The 18,945-nt window shown below is 35.8% G+C and overlaps 5 protein-coding genes across 5 annotated transcripts; 3 read left to right on the plus strand and 2 right to left on the minus strand.

The window, feature by feature from the left end:
• Positions 1-405: 405 nt before the first annotated feature.
• On the plus strand, positions 406-3,547 carry LOC125609463 (TATA-box-binding protein 2). Its single transcript, XM_048780925.1, has 11 exons — positions 406-564; positions 667-1,358; positions 1,696-1,775; positions 1,903-1,990; positions 2,219-2,290; positions 2,395-2,445; positions 2,555-2,599; positions 2,721-2,813; positions 2,910-3,011; positions 3,103-3,179; positions 3,275-3,547. The coding sequence occupies exons 3-10, from the start codon at positions 1,699-1,701 to the stop codon at positions 3,175-3,177; spliced, it is 603 nt and encodes a 200-aa protein (XP_048636882.1). The 5' UTR covers positions 406-564; positions 667-1,358; positions 1,696-1,698; the 3' UTR covers positions 3,178-3,179; positions 3,275-3,547.
• A 564-nt stretch (positions 3,548-4,111) lies between these two features.
• Positions 4,112-7,667, plus strand: LOC125609464 (ruBisCO large subunit-binding protein subunit beta, chloroplastic-like). Its single transcript, XM_048780926.1, has 15 exons — positions 4,112-4,306; positions 4,666-4,888; positions 4,960-5,085; positions 5,169-5,306; positions 5,384-5,479; positions 5,562-5,804; positions 5,878-6,112; positions 6,199-6,368; positions 6,454-6,531; positions 6,622-6,693; positions 6,774-6,878; positions 6,947-7,039; positions 7,114-7,206; positions 7,291-7,414; positions 7,510-7,667. Exons 2-15 carry the CDS (start codon positions 4,673-4,675, stop codon positions 7,521-7,523), a joined length of 1,803 nt encoding a protein of 600 aa, XP_048636883.1. The 5' UTR covers positions 4,112-4,306; positions 4,666-4,672; the 3' UTR covers positions 7,524-7,667.
• A 125-nt stretch (positions 7,668-7,792) lies between these two features.
• Positions 7,793-9,649, minus strand: LOC125609465 (protein MET1, chloroplastic). The gene is made up of 7 exons (XM_048780928.1): positions 9,166-9,649; positions 8,911-9,017; positions 8,725-8,819; positions 8,558-8,634; positions 8,362-8,482; positions 8,229-8,288; positions 7,793-8,146 (listed from the first exon to the last, which is right to left on the minus strand). Exons 1-7 carry the CDS (start codon positions 9,543-9,545, stop codon positions 8,006-8,008), a joined length of 981 nt encoding a protein of 326 aa, XP_048636885.1. The 5' UTR covers positions 9,546-9,649; the 3' UTR covers positions 7,793-8,005.
• A 902-nt stretch (positions 9,650-10,551) lies between these two features.
• On the minus strand, positions 10,552-12,064 carry LOC125575074 (KIN17-like protein). The gene is made up of 2 exons (XM_048780927.1): positions 10,698-12,064; positions 10,552-10,602 (listed from the first exon to the last, which is right to left on the minus strand). The coding sequence occupies exon 1, from the start codon at positions 11,938-11,940 to the stop codon at positions 10,762-10,764; it is 1,179 nt and encodes a 392-aa protein (XP_048636884.1). The 5' UTR covers positions 11,941-12,064; the 3' UTR covers positions 10,552-10,602; positions 10,698-10,761.
• Positions 12,065-16,359: 4,295 nt separating this feature from the next.
• On the plus strand, positions 16,360-17,936 carry LOC125609466 (putative methyltransferase DDB_G0268948). Its single transcript, XM_048780929.1, has 4 exons — positions 16,360-16,700; positions 16,823-17,449; positions 17,538-17,631; positions 17,730-17,936. The coding sequence occupies exons 1-4, from the start codon at positions 16,551-16,553 to the stop codon at positions 17,792-17,794; spliced, it is 936 nt and encodes a 311-aa protein (XP_048636886.1). The 5' UTR covers positions 16,360-16,550; the 3' UTR covers positions 17,795-17,936.
• The last annotated feature ends 1,009 nt before the right edge of the window (positions 17,937-18,945 follow it).

The raw sequence follows: 18,945 nt of genomic DNA on the forward strand, positions 1-18,945 counted from the left end.
AATTTCTAGGTATATGATCTTGAAACACGTTACTTGAGGCAACAGAAGACTTTATAGATATATGATCTTGACCACGGTTCAACCTTTAAGCTGTTTTTTTTTGTGTCTGTACATAAAGCTTCTCAGATTTGGTTGAACACTAGCTAGTCGTTGAAAAACAGAAGTTTTTATCATTTGTTTTGAACAGTTCTTGGGAGAATTTTGTAAAAGTCAGCTTGTGGTGTTTGTTGCGCTTTGACTTTAATTAACAGTGCAGTACCTTGTTTAGTCAACGATCGCGTTTACGCGTGAAGATTAGATTAGTAGTTGGAAATTCATAAAAAGCTGTGTGGAAAAATAACAAAAGGTGCGGCTTTAACGAACTTGATATATACCAAATGTTTCATCATCTCCTCCTTCCCTATATAAGTATAGAACTTATAACGCTACCTCTCTCAGAGTAATCTTAACCAAAAGAATAAGCAAGCAAAGGGATGAATCGTCAGGTTTTATCAATAGTGGCTTTGATTCTTCTCTTACTACTCTCTGCGTTCAACAGCACAACGATGGCCCGAACCTTGCCGAGTAAGTGTCTGCTTTGATTCCTCTCTTAAACAGATATCATATTCAATTATGTATCTCATTTTGTTTTTGTTATGTTTTTGGGTTTGTTTTACAATTATCAAGACGAACGAATATCTGCAAGTATAAAAGTGGGGGTCTCAGGGAGTGTATCGCGCCAAGCTCGTAAAAAGGGACCTGGGGCTCCTGGAAAACAAAATCGTTGATCTCCTTAACGTTTTCTTAAACCTATATATATTCATCGTTAATCATAGTTACTCTGTTTTATGGTGTAAAAATCGTGTTTATTACATAACAACACACTAGTGTCCGAAGCGGATTTGATTATTTTAACCAAAATACATATTGCAATAAAAATTAAAGAATACACGCACGAGCACAAATACGTGGCGGACAAAGAGTGGTCGTTGACATATATCTCCAGCAAAGACAGTAATGTTAGGTATATCCACGTGATTTCCCAGAACTACCCTCGTTCTACATAATGAGCGAGGGGTAGTTTAGGAAATTATATATAGGCACCAACAAAGAAGTCCATAAGCTCCTCATCAGATCCAAAACGCGACCCTCACAGAACAAATCTCATCCCCAAGAGGCCTCTAGAGAGAGAGGGAGCGATATAGAAAACGAGTCTCTTCCTTTATAAATCCCATTTTACAAATTTCTTTTCCCTCTCCAAATCCCCTCTTCTTTTGTTTGTATATAAAGCCTACCCCTTTTTTCAAATCTTTCTCTTCCAATCATTTGGGGCTGACGAAACCCTAGATTTGAGATTCCGAACTGCAAACTAGCGAAAGGTCTGATTCTGTTTCTTATGGGTTCAATTACTCGGATCTGGTTTCAGTTTCGTCCTACCTTTTAAGCTGTCGTTTCGAATTGGATCTCATAGTTCTTTCGATTAGTTTCATACCTCTGTTAACAAAAACGGTCCGTGTCTGATTGTGAAACAATTGTATAAGCTCTATGCTCGTAAAATTCAGTAATCAAAACCCTTTTTTTATTACAACCTTATTTGGTCAATGAATTCGATTTAAATCATCTGTTGTCTCGTGTATGTTTGTCGGCTTAGATCCACATGAGTTTCAGTTATACTGTCTGTGTCGAGATCTCTAGCTGATTGTTTGTTTGTGTTAGAGAATGGCTGAACAAGGAATGGAAGGGAGCCAGCCAGTTGACCTTAGCAAGCATCCTTCAGGGATCGTTCCAACTCTTCAGTGAGCTCTCTCTCTCTCTCTCTCTCTCTCTTGTCCTTTTTTTTTAGATTCTTGAGTTTGTGCTTTGTGAAATGACAAGATTGATTTTTTGTAAAACTTTTTGTCATTGTTTGTGTGTGTGTTTCAGAAACATTGTATCGACAGTGAACTTGGACTGCAAGCTTGATCTTAAAGCCATAGCTTTGCAGGCTCGTAATGCTGAATATAACCCCAAGGTTTTCATTCCTTTTTCTTTGTTGATTTGGACCTGAATTAAATAAAGTGATTCTGAGAGCCATTTGTCTTTCTTCACCTCTGTATTTAACATATGAAATGATTTTTTTACACACGTCACATTTGCTTGTTTTTTTTTTCTGAACCTGATTGGCCAAATGAAGTTTAAAGTTAATTTTGTTTATATTTTTCTGGATTCAATTTAATGTTCCGTGTGTTTCATGTTCCAGCGTTTTGCTGCGGTAATCATGAGGATAAGAGAGCCAAAGACCACTGCTTTGATCTTTGCTTCTGGGAAAATGGTAATGCTATATCGTCTTTACAGCATATTTGTTCACCTTTTTCTTGTATTGATCGATCTACCCTGTTCTCGTTTTAACGCGGCTTCTATGTTGTCTTATTTCAGGTGTGTACTGGAGCTAAGAGTGAACATCTTTCGAAGCTGGCTGCAAGAAAGGTAATTTTTCTGTCTTCTAGGAACATTGTGGTGGTCATAAACATGATAGAATTTCAGTAGGTGTTTTGTTTTCTGTTATGTTAAAAAGAAGTCTTATTTGTTTGTTCAGTACGCTCGGATTGTCCAAAAGCTTGGCTTTCCTGCAAAGTTCAAGGTATTCAATGATCTATCTCTGGTTTTGATCCAACACACACTGATTAATACAGCGCCATTCTAAGCAGAAATTTGTACGAAACAAGTCTAGTAATTAAAAAAGCTGATTACACACTTTGCAGGATTTCAAGATTCAGAACATTGTAGGGTCTTGTGATGTCAAATTCCCCATTAGGCTTGAAGGTCTTGCATACTCTCACAGTGCTTTCTCAAGTGTAAGTGATAACTGATAACCACAAGAATCGTATTATCATTGTATTTGTTGGAGATAATAATGTCTGATCTGATGATTCGCATCTCTCTCTCTCCAGTACGAGCCTGAACTATTCCCAGGACTGATATATAGGATGAAACAACCAAAGATAGTACTCCTTATTTTTGTGTCTGGAAAGATTGTTATAACTGGAGCCAAGGTAAAATAAATAATCTTACATTCTCTCAGAAAGAGTTAAACACATTTTGTTATGAAAATACTTGGGCTCATCTGATGATAATCACTATCAGATGAGAGAAGAGACTTACACCGCCTTTGAGAATATTTACCCAGTTCTTACAGAATTCAGGAAAATCCAGCAATAATTGTAAGCCCTCCAACTTTCTATATCTCTCTTTGTATTTTTTTTTTATACATCTTAAACTAATCAATGGTTTGATTATGATCCTTTGATACAAGCAGAGCCCTATTTATGAAAAGAAACAAAAAAGCATGTTTACATTTGGATTGTCAAGAACTAGGGATCTCAGGGTGGTGGAAAAGCGCTTGGTGAGGTTATCATCTTTCAACAAGGACTTGGTTTGATCCAGATTGAAAACCAAAAACTGTAAATACCGAAAGGAGATGCCAATGTAATCTCTCTTCTTGTTTTCTTTTTGTTCTATGTTTCTTCCACGTATCTTGTTTCCTGTAATGTTTGTTTCACTGAGTAATACCATAGTAACTTAGAACCTCTGTGCTAACCATCTTGTAATAAGACACCTAGACTCTGTAATAAACTCCTTTTAAGCCGATTTGCAGTTTTAGTGTCTTAAATGTTTCGAGTATCATAGATCATTTTTAACGATTATTTGTTAGCTTTTAGTGGCCACATATGGTATTAGGCAATTAATGGCTTATTAGTTTATCAAGAAACACTTAGTACCGTGTAAATAGACAAACTATATAGTTCTTTAAGTTTTGTGAAGAAACAGATAGAACGGCTAGTACTTGAAAGTCGACTTGATTGCGTCCAAAATCTGCATCAAACGTGAAAAGAAAACACATGATTTGCTAAGAAAATGGGTTTTTGGACCAAGATGATGATGAGTGACATGACTTGCCTTGTTCTTGGTGGGCATGTAGACCACAAACTCTGCTTACTGGAGCTTCTAGCTGCATACCAAACGGTAGTTAAAAAAACACTTGAGAGAGTGAATATCTTGCAAGAGAGAGATTTGTTGTTGTATCCGAAAAGGGGCCAAGGATTAAGGCCCAAGTTGAAGCAAAGGCCAGGGAAATAGATCCAGGATACGATTACCAATCTGGAGCGTTGAAACCAACGGCCATGATTAACTCAAAAGCTTGAAGAGCTAAGGGAACGTTAAAAGGGCATCTTCCAAGCGAGCGAGAATAAAGAGATAAACCTACTACTACTTCCCTTCCAATTTTCTTATCCGGAAAAAACCCTTCCGGTGAAGAACCTCCTCCCCTGCTTCGCTTCTTCACTCCTCTGTTAGTTCCTTTTCTTCCTTACCATTTATAATCATTTTCAGTGGCTCAGTTTATGTTTGGTGTTGTTATGTTGGATGAGAATTTGCTGTAACCTTTTTATAACTCTTTTCCTTAAAGTAGTAATTCATTTCCCTAACGTTTCATTGATATAAAAATGATTGTTTCCTTAGTGTTTTTAGTGAGCTTTGCTTTGAAATGTGTGTTGCCTTTCTTCTTCTTTTCAGACATTGTTGCGAGTTTTCATCCAGTTTACCTTTATTTTGACTATGTTTATCCAAATATTGACGAAAAGAAGAGATTTTTTGTTTTCTTTCATATCTTTGAAATGTTATCTTACTGTCGAATTGTGTGTGTTTTAGTGACAAAATGGCGTCAACTTTCACAGCAACGTCTTCCATTGGTTCAATGGTTGCTCCAAATGGTCACAAATCTGATAAGAAACTTATGAACAAGTTGTCTTCAAGCTCATTCGGAAGGAGGCAGAACGTGTGCCCCAGGCTCAGAAGATCCAGTCCTGCAATTGTATGCGCAGCCAAGGAGTTGCATTTCAACAAAGACGGGACTACCATTAGGAGACTTCAAGTGAGGTTTCTGTTTTTTTTTTATTCTTTTAGTATTCCCAAAGTTTACTAAAGGTTTTGCATTTCTACTAGGCTGGTGTCAACAAGCTTGCAGACCTAGTTGGTGTTACACTTGGACCTAAAGGGCGAAATGTTGTTCTTGAGAGCAAGTATGGATCTCCAAGAATTGTTAATGATGGTGTCACTGTTGCTAGGGAGGTATGGAATCCTTACCCGCTCTGATTATAATGTTTATATTTTTAATTGAATAGACTCTTGTAACTCCAAACTTTCAACTGTAGGTTGAACTGGAAGACCCTGTTGAGAACATTGGTGCAAAGCTTGTCAGGCAAGCAGCTGCCAAGACCAATGACTTGGCCGGTGATGGTACCACCACATCTGTGGTTCTTGCACAAGGTTTTATTGCTGAGGGTGTCAAGGTATGCATACCGTTCTTCTTTCAGCTTTCTCTGATGAAAAAAATTGTGATATTTATCTGGGAATTTGTATTATTCAGGTGGTTGCTGCTGGTGCAAACCCTGTATTGATCACTAGAGGCATTGAGAAGACAGCCAAGGCTTTGGTTGCCGAGCTCAAGAAAATGTCTAAGGAGGTTATAATACATATCTTTCTTTCATTTACTATAATACGAATCAAAAGTATGATCACTTAAAAGTAAGACATGTCTGATGTAGGTTGAAGACAGTGAACTTGCAGATGTGGCAGCTGTTAGTGCGGGTAACAACGAAGAGATTGGAAGTATGATTGCCGAAGCAATGAGCAGAGTTGGCAGGAAAGGTGTGGTGACACTTGAAGAGGGAAAAAGTGCAGAGAACGCACTCTACGTTGTGGAAGGAATGCAATTTGACCGTGGTTACATCTCACCTTACTTTGTGACAGACAGTGAAAAAATGTCAGTTGAGTTCGACAACTGCAAGGTAACTGTGTTTCCTAACTCTGACCTCAATCCATCAGATGAATGTTCTGATGCATTGTTTGTTTTGACTGCAGTTACTTCTTGTTGACAAGAAAATCACCAATGCAAGGGATCTCGTTGGTGTTCTGGAGGATGCCATTAGAGGCGGATACCCAATTCTAATTATTGCAGAAGACATTGAGCAGGAGGCATTAGCGACCCTTGTAGTTAACAAGCTTAGAGGTACACTGAAGATTGCAGCTCTCAGAGCTCCAGGATTTGGAGAGCGCAAGAGTCAATACCTTGACGATATTGCCATTCTCACTGGAGGTAACTTGCTCAGCCCTTGTGTTTAGGCATAATCGTTGTGGTCTTAATCATGTCCTGTTTTTTTTCTTTCCAATCTGTGCTTGCAGCAACTGTGATTCGTGAGGAAGTTGGTCTTTCACTAGACAAAGCTGGAAAAGAGGTTCTTGGACATGCCGCAAAGGTCGTCCTCACAAAGGAGACGTCGACCATTGTGGGTGATGGGAGCACACAGGAGGCAGTGCAAAAGCGTGTTACACAGATTAAGAATCTTATTGAGGTATTCACTCGAAGTTAACTTGTAGTAGAAATCTCTATTACTTTTGGTCGGTACTTAATAGTAAAGTGGTGTTTGGTTTGTGCAGCAAGCAGAGCAAGATTATGAGAAGGAAAAACTGAATGAGAGAATTGCAAAGCTCTCTGGTGGAGTTGCTGTGATTCAGGTTACTTACAAACACAATTGGTATTCTTAAATATAACAAAAGAATATGCTCGAAAGATTTTTAATTAAAGATACTTTGTATTGGTTAAAGGTGGGAGCACAAACTGAGACAGAACTCAAAGAGAAGAAACTGAGAGTTGAAGATGCTCTTAATGCTACAAAGGTGATTGATCTTCTTTTTATTCTGAGGTTTTGAAAGTGTACTCGTGAACAATACTGATCAGGATGTCTATTGTTCTTCAGGCTGCTGTTGAGGAAGGTATTGTCGTTGGTGGTGGTTGTACTCTGCTTCGCCTTGCTTCCAAGGTTGATGCCATTAAAGCCACCCTTGAAAATGATGAAGAAAAGGTAAGTTGATCAAGCATTCAGTTTCTAATCCCTAAACACTTCAGGTCTTCTAACTTCTCTTACTTCAGGTTGGAGCGGATATCGTGAAAAGAGCACTGAGTTACCCTCTGAAACTGATTGCCAAGAATGCTGGAGTCAACGGAAGCGTAGTTAGCGAGAAGGTAGTTTAACCGATAACCTCGTGCTCTTGGTTTAAGGCAGATGCTTGAAGAGCTGTCTTTTTATTCATTGTCAGGTGCTTTCTAACGAGAACGTGAAATACGGTTACAATGCTGCAACCGGCAAGTACGAGGATTTAATGGCTGCAGGAATCATTGATCCAACAAAGGTCAGTAGTTGGCATATGCATAAACTGTCTTCACTAGCTAATTTGATCATCAGAGAACCTGAGTATGCTTTGGTCTGGATTTAGGTTGTGAGATGTTGCTTGGAACACGCAGCTTCGGTTGCAAAGACATTCTTGATGTCAGACTGTGTTGTTGTTGAGATCAAGGAACCTGAGCCAGTTCCCGCAGGCAACCCAATGGACAACTCAGGTTTGTTCAGACGCTCAGATACTTTGAATCTCCGGTGAAGATCCACCAAAAAATTCATGTCTCATCACTGATTCTGTTTACTACTATTGTTTCAGGATATGGATACTGAGTGGATCAAGTAACTCTGCCGCATATTGATTCCTTTTAGCTTGCAATAGATGAGCGCTAAGTGTAATGGTTTTGAACCAAGAGAATGTGATTTGTTTACTGAAATTTTGAATCTATCTTATTAATAAAATCATGATTCCTTAAATGTTTGGAAATAATGTATGTATCTTGAGTTCATGTTGTCTACAACTAATGCATGCACATAAGCGTATCTGAATTTAGCATGACATACTAATACAAACCATTACGCTACATGTCTGGTCGTAAAAAGAGGCTGAGTTTTACTTTCATTTCATATGAGAAAAAATACAACTGAGACTGCAATGGTAAAGAGAGAGATTCACAGGTAAAAGAACACCTTTAAGATTGAATACAATTCCTCAAGAGTATATATATATATATAAGCCAAGAAGAGAGGAGAAGCGAAGCTATGAACAGAATCACATCAAAAAGACATAAACTTGCAAGTCTTTAGGTGGTGAACTATTTCTTGTTAAAGCCAAACAAGGATTTGATGGCGTTAATGGCACTTTCGTTGATGAAAGATTCATCAAACTGCTTCATGAGTGGATCAAAAGCTTCCGACTTCCTGATGTTTTCCAGATCTGGATCACTTCGGATTCTCTGCAAACAAAACAAATCCCTCAACAGCTTCAACAGACAACAACATGTCTTTTAGGGAAACATGACAAGTCATCGAGATTACCTTGAAATCTTCATATCCTGACTTCAATGCTTCTTCCAGAGCAGAGAGACCAGCTTGAACCTATCAAAGGAAGTCTTATGAACTCTAAAAACTCAAAATGCTGCAATATCTGAAAGATTATAGTATTTTTTACCTGATTAAGTTTAGAGTAGCAACAAGCAACATTGTAACTTGCAATTGATGCCTCATCTGGTGTTGGTTTAGAGCCTAACACAGACTCAAACCTCTCCAGTGCTTCTTCATATTTACCATTCCTACATCAATTAGAGATTACAAGTCAACATTCACTTTCAGAGTGCTAACTCACAAGAGAACTTGAGGATTTTAACTTGGAAAACTGAAGCCCTTCACGAAGATCCTTCTCCCGTTGAGCTTTCAGTTCTTTCTTCCTCAAATAGTTTTGCATCTACCCCCATACATTTCACAATACATTATTTTGGTGTAACAACAACATAAACAACAATACTTTTAAAGAAGCTTTCAATAAGAATCTAACCTGAATCTCTCTCAACCTACTGCTAATGAATCCGGCATTTCTCTCAGCTCTTATTATCTCTTTCTCTGTTAACTCACCAGAATCATCCACCTTACCTACAAGAAACAATACAAGTTTCTTAGAGAACCACAAAAGGGAGAGAGAGTAGTTTTTTGGGAATGTTAACAAACAAACAAACAAACAAACCATAACGCTTCTCCATCTGCATAAGCAAAGGACCAATTCGCTGACGGATGGTGTACATAGTCCTACCGTACTCAGCTGCAGGCCAAATCTCTGTTCCAAACACTGCACTGCACACTCAAAATATTCAACGTTCTTTAGTTACACAATGCAAAGATAGATACAGGGCCAAGTTCGAAGGTCCTATAATTGAGATTCCAGTCACAATCTCTATAAAGGTAATCAAAATTCAAAGGATGAGAAAAGAAGAGAGCAAACCTTGTGGCAATAACTCTGTCTCCGACTGTGAATTTTCCAGTTTTATCGGCAAATCCACCAGGCAAGATAGCATCAATGTAAGTACCACCATCTCTTCCTTTCCTGAATTTCAAACCATAAGGCTGCTCCACTTCTATCTCATATGTTTCGTACTTCTCTTCTTCTTCTTCTCCTCCTCCTGCTTCAGGTTTGGCTGTGGGCTCTGTCTCCGATGCCTTCAGAGCGAAGTTCCGGCGTTTTGCCACATGGGTATTGCACGAATTGCTCGAAAGGAAGAGACTTTTGGCGGAAATGAAGATGGGTTGAGTGATCAAGGCAGGGTTTTGCTGGGTTCTTGGTAGTGAATAGAGAGATGGATAACTGGTCGGAGCTAAAGACATGGTTGATTCTTATCCTCTTTAGGTTCGAGCTCAGACACAAGGTAAAGAGACAGAGATTTACTTGGATTTTGCCATATGGAGGAGACCTTGTGTGGTTTGGATTACAAGTTTGCATGATTTAGTGGCTATGGTGTGTTTTGCCACGTGTCATCTTGTAATGGTACCAATGAGGTTGATCTTTTTTTTTTCCTACCATACAAAAAAATTCGCATCTGCCCCTCACTTTGATTCTTTTATTACAATACCAATCGTGCTTTCACTCTTAAGTACTGACCAATTCTGCAAGAAGAGAAACACAACACTACAGCAAAAAGTGGTATGTTCAGCGAAAGTGTCACTGGCTCTCTAAAGAAAATATCTCATGATGATCCTTAAGTTGAGGCTGCAAACAATTACTCAGGAAAGATACTGAGATAATCACATAGCAAGAATGTATTCACCTCTTCCTCTTGGATTTGTATAACAAATTTCCCCGCCTGAGTTTTTCACTTTTCAAGCAGTTTCTCGGTTTGGACAAAAACAAATTCTAATTTCCCCGAAGAACATACTTGTGGACTCCGTAGATCAATTCACATTATTTTCTGAAATTCACTAAGCTTCTTGTGGACTGGATGAAACCAAAACAGGAGCTTCGAATACTCTGCATTACGACCTATCAACCTTGCTTGTTACATGAAGCAAACTTTGATAACATTTGCTTCAACCTTGACACAACATAAATAGGAAACTTATATATGGAAGGCGCCAACACAACATCCCTGACAACTATATACACACAGTGTCTTAATATTATAAATGTAAAAAGAGCTGCGTCAAACACAAGATGCTGACAGATTAAAGTTTCATGTACACATTTGATCTACATGGTGATGTTAAATTCATACGAAACTAAATCGCATAAGTAGAGATACTGGTTGCTACTAAATAAACCAATTAAAACAAAAGATAATCCAGTCAAGAACATACGGTCTGAAATAGAGTCATCTGCAGTACCTTGGTCATGAGATGATCTGTCCGAAATCAAAATGCTTCAACCTCTGAGATGCAACCCTGTTCGCTACAAAGATTTGACCAGACAAAAGAGAATGAAAATAAACAAAAGAGATTTTGAACACTTTGTGTTTATTACAACATTGAGTGTCTGAAACTCACTTGCAGAAAAAAAAGGTTCACGTAGAAGTACAACGCACAGTAAAAACATGATATGTCTAAAGATCTAAGCAATTTTGCATACGTCCTCATACTCAATGGCTTTTATGACTCTTCCTTCATAGACGCCTTTCTCAATCTGAACTTTAGCGCAAAACTTGTCTGTATCCACACCCAACAACTTGGCGTTTGAACCACGATAAGCCCCATTCACAATCTTCACCAACCCTCCAATCTGTGGAAGCACCGTCTCAAGCTCCTCCTGATCAACTCGTAGCACGTGCTTAGAATCAATCATTTCAACCTCCCCAACGTAATTGTCAATCACTTTCCTCACAACACCCTTTTGCTTATAATAACCTTTCTCAGCCAGAGCTTTACTCATCACCTTCACAGTGATCCCTTGACACAACCAGTAAGCTTTACGATTCATCCTCTCCTTCATCTTCTCTTCCTCCCTCATCAACTCAGCCAAAGCCGATCCCCTCTCCGAGTCTCCTCCGCTTCTTTTCCTCTTCTCCCCTCTCTCGTCCTCTTCATCCTCAAACATATGTTTCGAGCTCTCCCCCCTCGCTTGACCACTAGTAGTAACAGCCTGTTTAATAATCCCTCCACCAAGAGAGAACCCAACCTTAACTCCACTCTTCAAACTCAAGTCTTCGTCTTTCTTCTTCTCACCATCATCACCAGCATTGAACATATCCGAAGCTCTTTCGATCTGTCTCTGAATCTCCCTCTCCTGCTTCTCCTCCTCAGCCAAATCACTCTTAACCCTCTTATTCTTCAACCTCTCCTTAAACAAAGTCTCAGAATCTCTATCGATGTAAGTAATGAACCAACCTTTAGGAGTCTCGTCGACCTTGCACTTGCCAGTCTTCCCCAAGTACTTAACAAACTCCGTCAAAGTCGCCCACTCCGTGGAGTTCATGTGAACATGGTGCCGGTCGTTGATGTACTCGTTGTAAACCACGGTGGCGGCGATACGAGAGAAGCGGTGGCTACGGCGCATGAGATCGAGGAAGGTCGCCTCGAACTCCTCGGAGTAGCCTTCGAGGACGCGAGTGGGGTTCTGGCCGAAGACCTGCATCTGACGCTGGTGAGACTCGCTCATGCAGTGGCACTTGAAGCCGTTCTCGTCACGGCACTGTTTCTGGCACATCTGGCAATACCATCGGAGCTTCTGAAGACCCTTCGCCTTCATCCGGTTCGCCATCGCCTTCGGGGTTAGAAAATCGTTCTTCCCCATCGCTCAATCTCCTCCAGCTAATTAGGATTGAAATCTAGGGTTTACGTAAACGATCGATTCAGGCGGAAACTATTGCAGAGAGCAGAGACCGATCTGAGTTTTTTTTTCTAAATCTTTATTTCTTTTTCTCACTTTTTTTAATTTATGAGTTTTTTGTTAAATTTTTCGATTTTATTATTATTTTTGTTTATTTATTAATTAAATAATTATTTTTTGAAAAAAAAAACTGTTTTTAACCTGTTCAGCAGATCATTTTTTTTCTTTGGAGGTTTTTTATGATAAAAATATCACTTTGAAGGTTAAAAGTGTTAGTGAAAAAACTTCAAGGTTTAAAGTGCTAGTAAGTGACACTTTCAAGATTTTTTATGCGATTTTCCTTTAAATTTAACTTTCACCACGTCATTTTAATCCTTAATTTTTCTGTAAATCACAAATAAATCTGGTACTCCCGTTAACAAAATCATTATATTCTGCCAAAAGTCAAATATTTAATTCTGTTAGATATGTTTAACGGTCGATCTCTAGCATGACCGAAATAGTTTAATCAATACAAATATAAGATTTTTTGTTCCAAATAAAAAAAATAAAAAAATTCTTTATTTAAAATAGTTTAATTAAAATTTGGAATTTCTTATTTATTAAAATGATATGTTCAAATAAATTTAAAATAATATTTTCTTAAAATTGAATCGAAGATTAAAAGTTTTGTTCAGCACATAAAGTAATTTAAATACAATATATAACCATACTATATAATAAGTAAATGCTTAAACTCAAAACGAATTAAACATAAACATAAAAATAATAGTTATCTTAGTTATGCTTGTGAAGTGTTTGTTTACTATTGGTGTAATGATTCCATTTACAGAAAAAGTTAGTTATTGACTAGAATAATAAATATTTATATTTCGTTTTATAATTATCAAATATTGTAAAATACAATTTATAAACTAAACTACCCAAAATTTTGGATTACCCTAGTACTTTTTATCCAAAATGTTCTAGATTATCTTAATTCTCCGATAGAACCGAATTCCAAAAATATTTTCTCCAAAATATTTAAATTTATCCAGTATTTTACCAAAATGTTTAAAATATAATTTTTTATCTGAATTATTCAAAATTATCCGAAAATGGAAACCAAACTTGAACCTAATTGAACTCGAAAATTTATCGGATTCTTAACATTGTTATCTGAACAATACCCAAACCAAATCCAAATTCATAAAAAAAACTAATGGTTCTTTTATCTATTGAACCGAAAAACCAAAAATCACAACTAAACCAGAACCAAACCAAAACTAAAAAAAGAAAACTGGAACTAAACCAAAAACCGAACACCCATACTTAAACCTATTAGCGAACAAACAAACAAGTTAATAAATTTGTAAGCAAAAAATAGTCCCACGATTAAAAATTTAGTTTAAATTTTCATATGAGAATTTTAGTGAGACCACACTATCTAATCTCTCTCTCTCTCTCTCTCTCTCTCTCTCTCTCTCTCTCTCTCTCTCTCTCTCTCTCTCTCGAGAGATCTCTCTCTCTCTCTCTCTCTTCTCTCTCTCTCTCTCTCTCTCTCTCTCTCTCTCTCTCTCTCTCTCTCTCTCTCTCTCTCTCTCTCTCTCTCTCTCTCTCTCTCTCTCTCTCTCTCTCTCTCTCTCTCTCTCTCTCTCTCTCGTTTTATTGATCTTCCTTTTCTCTAGGATAAGATTGTATTTCTCCATTTTGTATTCGGTAGAATAAGCTCTCTTAGCTGGCGTCAGTCCGATTTTATGTCTTTTCTCTTACTATGTTTGCATGTCTTTTGAATAGGTCTTTAGTCTATTAGAATGTGTTTTTCGATCTATATGTTCATATCTTAATTTTGTTGGTTATGGTTCGTCGAGGGTGGCTCATTCATTGTTTTTTTTTTACAACGAACATCTATTCTATTACTGTGCTAATTCATTGCTTATCATTGTATTTATTTGAATTATATGATTCATTTTAAAAAAATTATTTTTAAGTTTGTTTAAAATATTTAGAAAAATGCTTAAGTAAGTGATTATAATTAAGATGAAAAAGATATAAATTTAAGTAAAATATTTTTAAAGAAATCGTTTTAATCTTCAATTTTTAAACTAATGTATTTTTATAATTATGTTGAATAAGTTATCTCGATTATGGCAAAGTCAACTGTTAGCTATAATTAATATAACCAAATGGTTTTAGGGGAGTAAAATAGTTTGGCTAAAGAAAATATGAGATTTATTTGTTCTCAAATGAAAGTTGAAGATTAAATTTGTGTTTTTATGAGTAAGAGATTTTTTTGGTTTAAATTTAAAAGTTCAAATTATTTTGTCCATTTTCTAAAAAGTTTATGCCTATCAATACTATTAAAAGGGAAGGAGTCTTCAAAAAATCTACCTATGAAAGTTGTTTGGACCCTTTCATTTAACTCATTATTTTTTGGTCTTACCTTAAACTTAGACTAACAATATATTACCATATATTTCTCTAACAATAATTTATTCAATTCCTTTATTTATTCAAATATCACTCCTAAATTTTAATCATTACTATTACTATATTTACCATTTTGACTTTTAATCATAAAAGCATTGAGACTAATGTTTTATATTATCACTTTTATCATATAATATATGATTTAAAGCAAGAGAAGTTACATGACATATATGTGTACATTCTAACTTCCTCTTTCCTTTATAATAACGTAATCATATCATATATAAAATTTCCTACTAAAATCTCATATTATATTCAACTGTCTATAGTTTGATAGATATTTTCATATTTAAAAATGAGTTTTCTAAAAATATTTCATCAACCATGTTTTTGTACAATAACATTAAAAATCTATATCAAAAGGTTGTTGGACCTGATATGGACGTAATGGATCCACATCTGTTCGGGTATTTAGGATTCTAAGAAAATTCGAAATATCTAAAAAATCTGAAAAATATCTGAAACACGAAAAGTACTTGAAACTCCAAACAAATATCCAAGAAAATTCAAATACCTAAGAATTCAAAATTTTATTCAAAATCTATCACTCAACTGAAACTACCCAAAATTTTATCCAAATACCCAAAAAAAATTTTTAATTTGAAAATTTACCTGAAATCAAAAACTATAATCGTAAACCAAAAACCTAAAAAAAAATATCCATATTGCTGGAAACATATTCGAAATATCCAAATATACCTAATAAACACAACATATTTATGATCGGGTCTAGGATAGGACCCGGACTCAAACAAAAACCTGCGGGTCCAAAAAAAATCCCTAATAGGTTATCTTCTCTGAACTGAACTAAACCTACATTTCCGGATCGGTTCGGTTTGTTTTTTTTATCCGGATACAATTCTCATGTCTAAAAGAAATTTACGTAAAAATGTACATATCAAATATCAAATAAACTAATTCACAGATTATATAACTGTTAAAAATTATATTTTCGATATAATAAGACTTTGTATTATAATATAATCCAAAAAATCCGCGTTTTTCAAGCGCGGGTCAAAATCTAATAATATCATTAAAGCTCAGTATTAATAAGGTCCAAAATAGTATTATAGCCCCACAAGCTACATTACAGATCACTTATACTATTAATTAAAAAGAAGCACCAATTTTTTTTAAATATCATAGTTAAATCGTTATATTTGTTTAACTTTTAATTATTTCTCTATAACTAACTTATTAACTATACAATCAAGCCTAGCATAGTATTTAAACATTTTCAAAATAAGATGTCTTAAAAGATACTTTTAAATATATATTTTTTCCAAAATTACATTTAATAATATATTTTAATTTATTTTTATTTATTATATATAAATATTAAATTTTAAATAATAAAATTATAATAAATACGGTACATTTATATGTTATGTGATGCAAACTATAGTTTCTTACAGAATATTTATTAAGTATGAGACAGATTAGATGATATATAATTAATTTATATTATAATAAAATAAATTTTGACTAATATTAAAAAAATTATATTAGAAATTTTAAGCTTTAAAACATAGGTAATTATATATATATATATATATATATATATATATATATATGTATAAAAGAATTGTTTTTATTTTCATAAAATATATATTTAAATAAATTTCAGTTAAATTATCTATATTTAAAAAAAAGTGTTTTATAAAAATATATGTATAAATCTCTATCTATATTTTAAAAACAATTGTTTTATAAAAATATATGTATAAATCTCTAATTTTTAGTAAATAATTTTCGAATAAAAATTAGTTCAGCACCTTAAAAACGCAGATAGTACTAAATGAATAGGCCCGTTATTACATATCTACCACCAATCATAAGTTGTGATACGGAAGAAAAGTCAACAATGTACAGACGAGATATTTTAAACATTCAGTTGGTTTAAGAATATGGAAGAAAGACCAACTCGTGGGTTAAGAAGAAGAAGACTCGTCGCCAGATCTGACTTTGTCAACTTTGACTTGGTTCCATTCCATTCCATCATTCTTCAATATAAATATCAGTGTTATATTCCCTTCTCAAAAATGTAATAAGCAAGACAAGATCAAGAACAAGAATAACAGAGTTAGATCAAGAAAGAAAAAAGAATGGCTGCTTTGTCTGATAAACTAGCGGATGCTTACCAGAACGCAAGGCCAAGGTACCCGATCGACTGGTTCACGAAGCTTGCTGCTCGAACCGGTCAACACAAATTGGCTTGGGATGTCGGTACTGGAAATGGTCAAGCCGCCATTGGTGTAAGCTTCTTCTTTCTTCTGTCTAAAAGTTTCCTTTTTTACCTTCACTAGATCATTATGATGACACAAGAACTAGATCGTGAAGTTAACATAACATAACTTCTTCTGTTGTTTAACTACAGCTCGCAGAGTACTTCGAGAAAGTTGTGGCTACAGACATAAACGAAGCACAACTGAAACGAGCGGTGAAACACGAGCGAATCAGCTACCATCACACTCCAAAAGAGTTGTCCGAAGACAAAATGGTCGCTCTAGTCGGCGGAGATAACTCCGTTGACCTCATCGTCGCTGCACAAGCCGTTCACTACTTCGATCTCCAACCATTCTACAACATAGCCAAACGTGTTCTCCGCAAAGAAGGAGGTTTAATCGCAGTTTGGGTATACAACGACCTAGTCATCTCCCCTGAAGTCGACGCCATCATGAAACGTCTCGTGGACTCCACGTTTCCGTATAGAACTCCCGTTATGAATCTTGCGTTTGACGGCTATAAGACGATGCCGTTTCCTTTCGAAAGTATTGGGATGGGGTCAGAAGGGAAGCCTATACAGCTTGACATTCCACATAAGCTTTCTCTTAAAGGGTTTGTAGGGTTCTTGAGATCTTGGCAGCCTGCTATGAAAGCTAAAGAGAGAGGTGTTGAGCTTGTAACTGAAGATTTGATCAATCAGTTCGAAGATGCTTGGGGTGATGATGATGATGTTAAGGATATTTTCTACAAAGCTCATATGATTGTTGGCAAACTCTCGGTAAATTGATTCATTCATCACTTTGGTGATATTCATAGTATGTTTTGTTCATCTTCTAATGACTGATTTGTTATACCTAATGGCGCAGTCTGCAGATATAGAACGTCATCGAAAGAGATTTGAATCAAACTGTGTGGTTACTAAACTGAAAGATAGTAACAACTCAGCTGTTATTGCTTCAGGTTTGTGGCTTTATATCTTCAATATTAACTATTTCTAAATTAAACCATTACAATCTGATTTAACTAAATTAAGTTGTGTTGTGTTTGTCAACTTGTAGTGACGGCTGCTGCTTTTGCTGGAGTGGCAGCTTACTGTGCCTACTCTGCGAGGAAGAACACGTAACATATTGATATATACCTTTTGATGGACAAGAATCGTTTTAATAAAATCTTTTGAAGGCTATTGCTAATAACTCTATCGAGAATGTATACATGTAAGTCATGTATTTGTGTGTTTGTCATTGAACGGAACATTTCTTTTACCATCTCCATCCCATTTATGCGTGACTTTAAATAGACCATTGTGTTGGTGCAAGGTTTTAATAATTATTGATATCGCTTATGGTCTTCTTGATCATGTGTTCCAAACTTCCAATATTAACTGAAATAGAAAACAAAACCCATATATAAGAACAGACTAATGAGTAAGATAGACATTAGATGGCTTGAAATGGATATAGTTAGGGATTATCATACTCTTCGCGATTCGCCATAGTATCTTTGACGTCTAAGATGCCTTAAGAGAGGAGTCAAATTTAAGATGATAGCGTGTTGCTTCTAGGTCGAGATTATCCCGTGTCACATGGATCATTGCATTATAAAACTCGGAACTGAGAAGCTGCAGAGCAATCTGTCCCATGTGTGTTGAAGTCCTTGCTTTGCTTGAAGAACAGAGACTGTTTTATAACAGAAAGATAGCTAGCTAATATCTTTCTTACATTCGTAATTAACTTTGTTGTAATATGTTGAGAATATCAAAGAGGCTTGCTGCTTGCATAACTTGTATGGTGATCAAATAAACACAAAAAAAAAACATGGATGCATTAGAGGTAGAAAGTAGTGATGAATTCAACTTCAAGTCTCCAAGTGCATGACGCTCTCACTCTGATCCATAAACATAAAGTCAAAACGTATGTCCGCCTTCTCCACTCTAAACCAGTGGTCATGTACACCTTTGATTTCGAATCGCATATCATTTTTTTGCAGATCATAACAAAGAATGTGAGATTCCATATTGTCAATCTAAATCTAACATTAAGAAAAATTCAGATGAAGAATTATATTATCACCTTAACAATTCTATTCAATCTAACAATTCATCCTTAACCTTAGAAAAACTTTAAATCTAACAGCAAATTGATCAGAGATATTCAAAGAGCACAAGATCAATAATAAAGTCTGAATAATTATATTAAAGAGAAAAACATGGCTTTAGAAAGATTCTTTCAGCTTCCCAGAGCTCTTAACAGGGCCGTGCCTGACATATATAAGGTT

This window comes from Brassica napus, chromosome A5, assembly GCF_020379485.1.
Source record: "Brassica napus cultivar Da-Ae chromosome A5, Da-Ae, whole genome shotgun sequence".
NCBI lineage: Eukaryota > Viridiplantae > Streptophyta > Magnoliopsida > Brassicales > Brassicaceae > Brassica > Brassica napus.

Bases quoted from the DNA above. Each gene is read 5' to 3' on its own strand.
- LOC125609463 (XM_048780925.1), top strand. From the start codon at position 1,699: ATGGCTGAACAAGGAATGGAAGGGAGCCAGCCAGTTGACCTTAGCAAG. The intron at 1,991-2,218 runs GTTTTCATTCCT...TTCATGTTCCAG, and splicing joins ATGCTGAATATAACCCCAAG to CGTTTTGCTGCGGTAATCAT. The intron at 3,012-3,102 runs GTAAAATAAATA...AATCACTATCAG, and splicing joins TTGTTATAACTGGAGCCAAG to ATGAGAGAAGAGACTTACAC.
- LOC125609464 (XM_048780926.1), top strand. From the start codon at position 4,673: ATGGCGTCAACTTTCACAGCAACGTCTTCCATTGGTTCAATGGTTGCT. The intron at 6,113-6,198 runs GTAACTTGCTCA...CTGTGCTTGCAG, and splicing joins TATTGCCATTCTCACTGGAG to CAACTGTGATTCGTGAGGAA. The intron at 6,879-6,946 runs GTAAGTTGATCA...CTCTTACTTCAG, and splicing joins TTGAAAATGATGAAGAAAAG to GTTGGAGCGGATATCGTGAA.
- LOC125609465 (XM_048780928.1), bottom strand. From the start codon at position 9,545: ATGTCTTTAGCTCCGACCAGTTATCCATCTCTCTATTCACTACCAAGA. The intron at 8,635-8,724 runs GTTAGATTCTTA...GTATGGGGGTAG, and splicing joins GTAGGTTGAGAGAGATTCAG to ATGCAAAACTATTTGAGGAA. The intron at 8,483-8,557 runs GTTAAAATCCTC...TAATTGATGTAG, and splicing joins GAAGGGCTTCAGTTTTCCAA to GAATGGTAAATATGAAGAAG.
- LOC125575074 (XM_048780927.1), bottom strand. From the start codon at position 11,940: ATGGGGAAGAACGATTTTCTAACCCCGAAGGCGATGGCGAACCGGATG.
- LOC125609466 (XM_048780929.1), top strand. From the start codon at position 16,551: ATGGCTGCTTTGTCTGATAAACTAGCGGATGCTTACCAGAACGCAAGG. The intron at 17,450-17,537 runs GTAAATTGATTC...CTAATGGCGCAG, and splicing joins TGATTGTTGGCAAACTCTCG to TCTGCAGATATAGAACGTCA. The intron at 17,632-17,729 runs GTTTGTGGCTTT...GTCAACTTGTAG, and splicing joins CTCAGCTGTTATTGCTTCAG to TGACGGCTGCTGCTTTTGCT.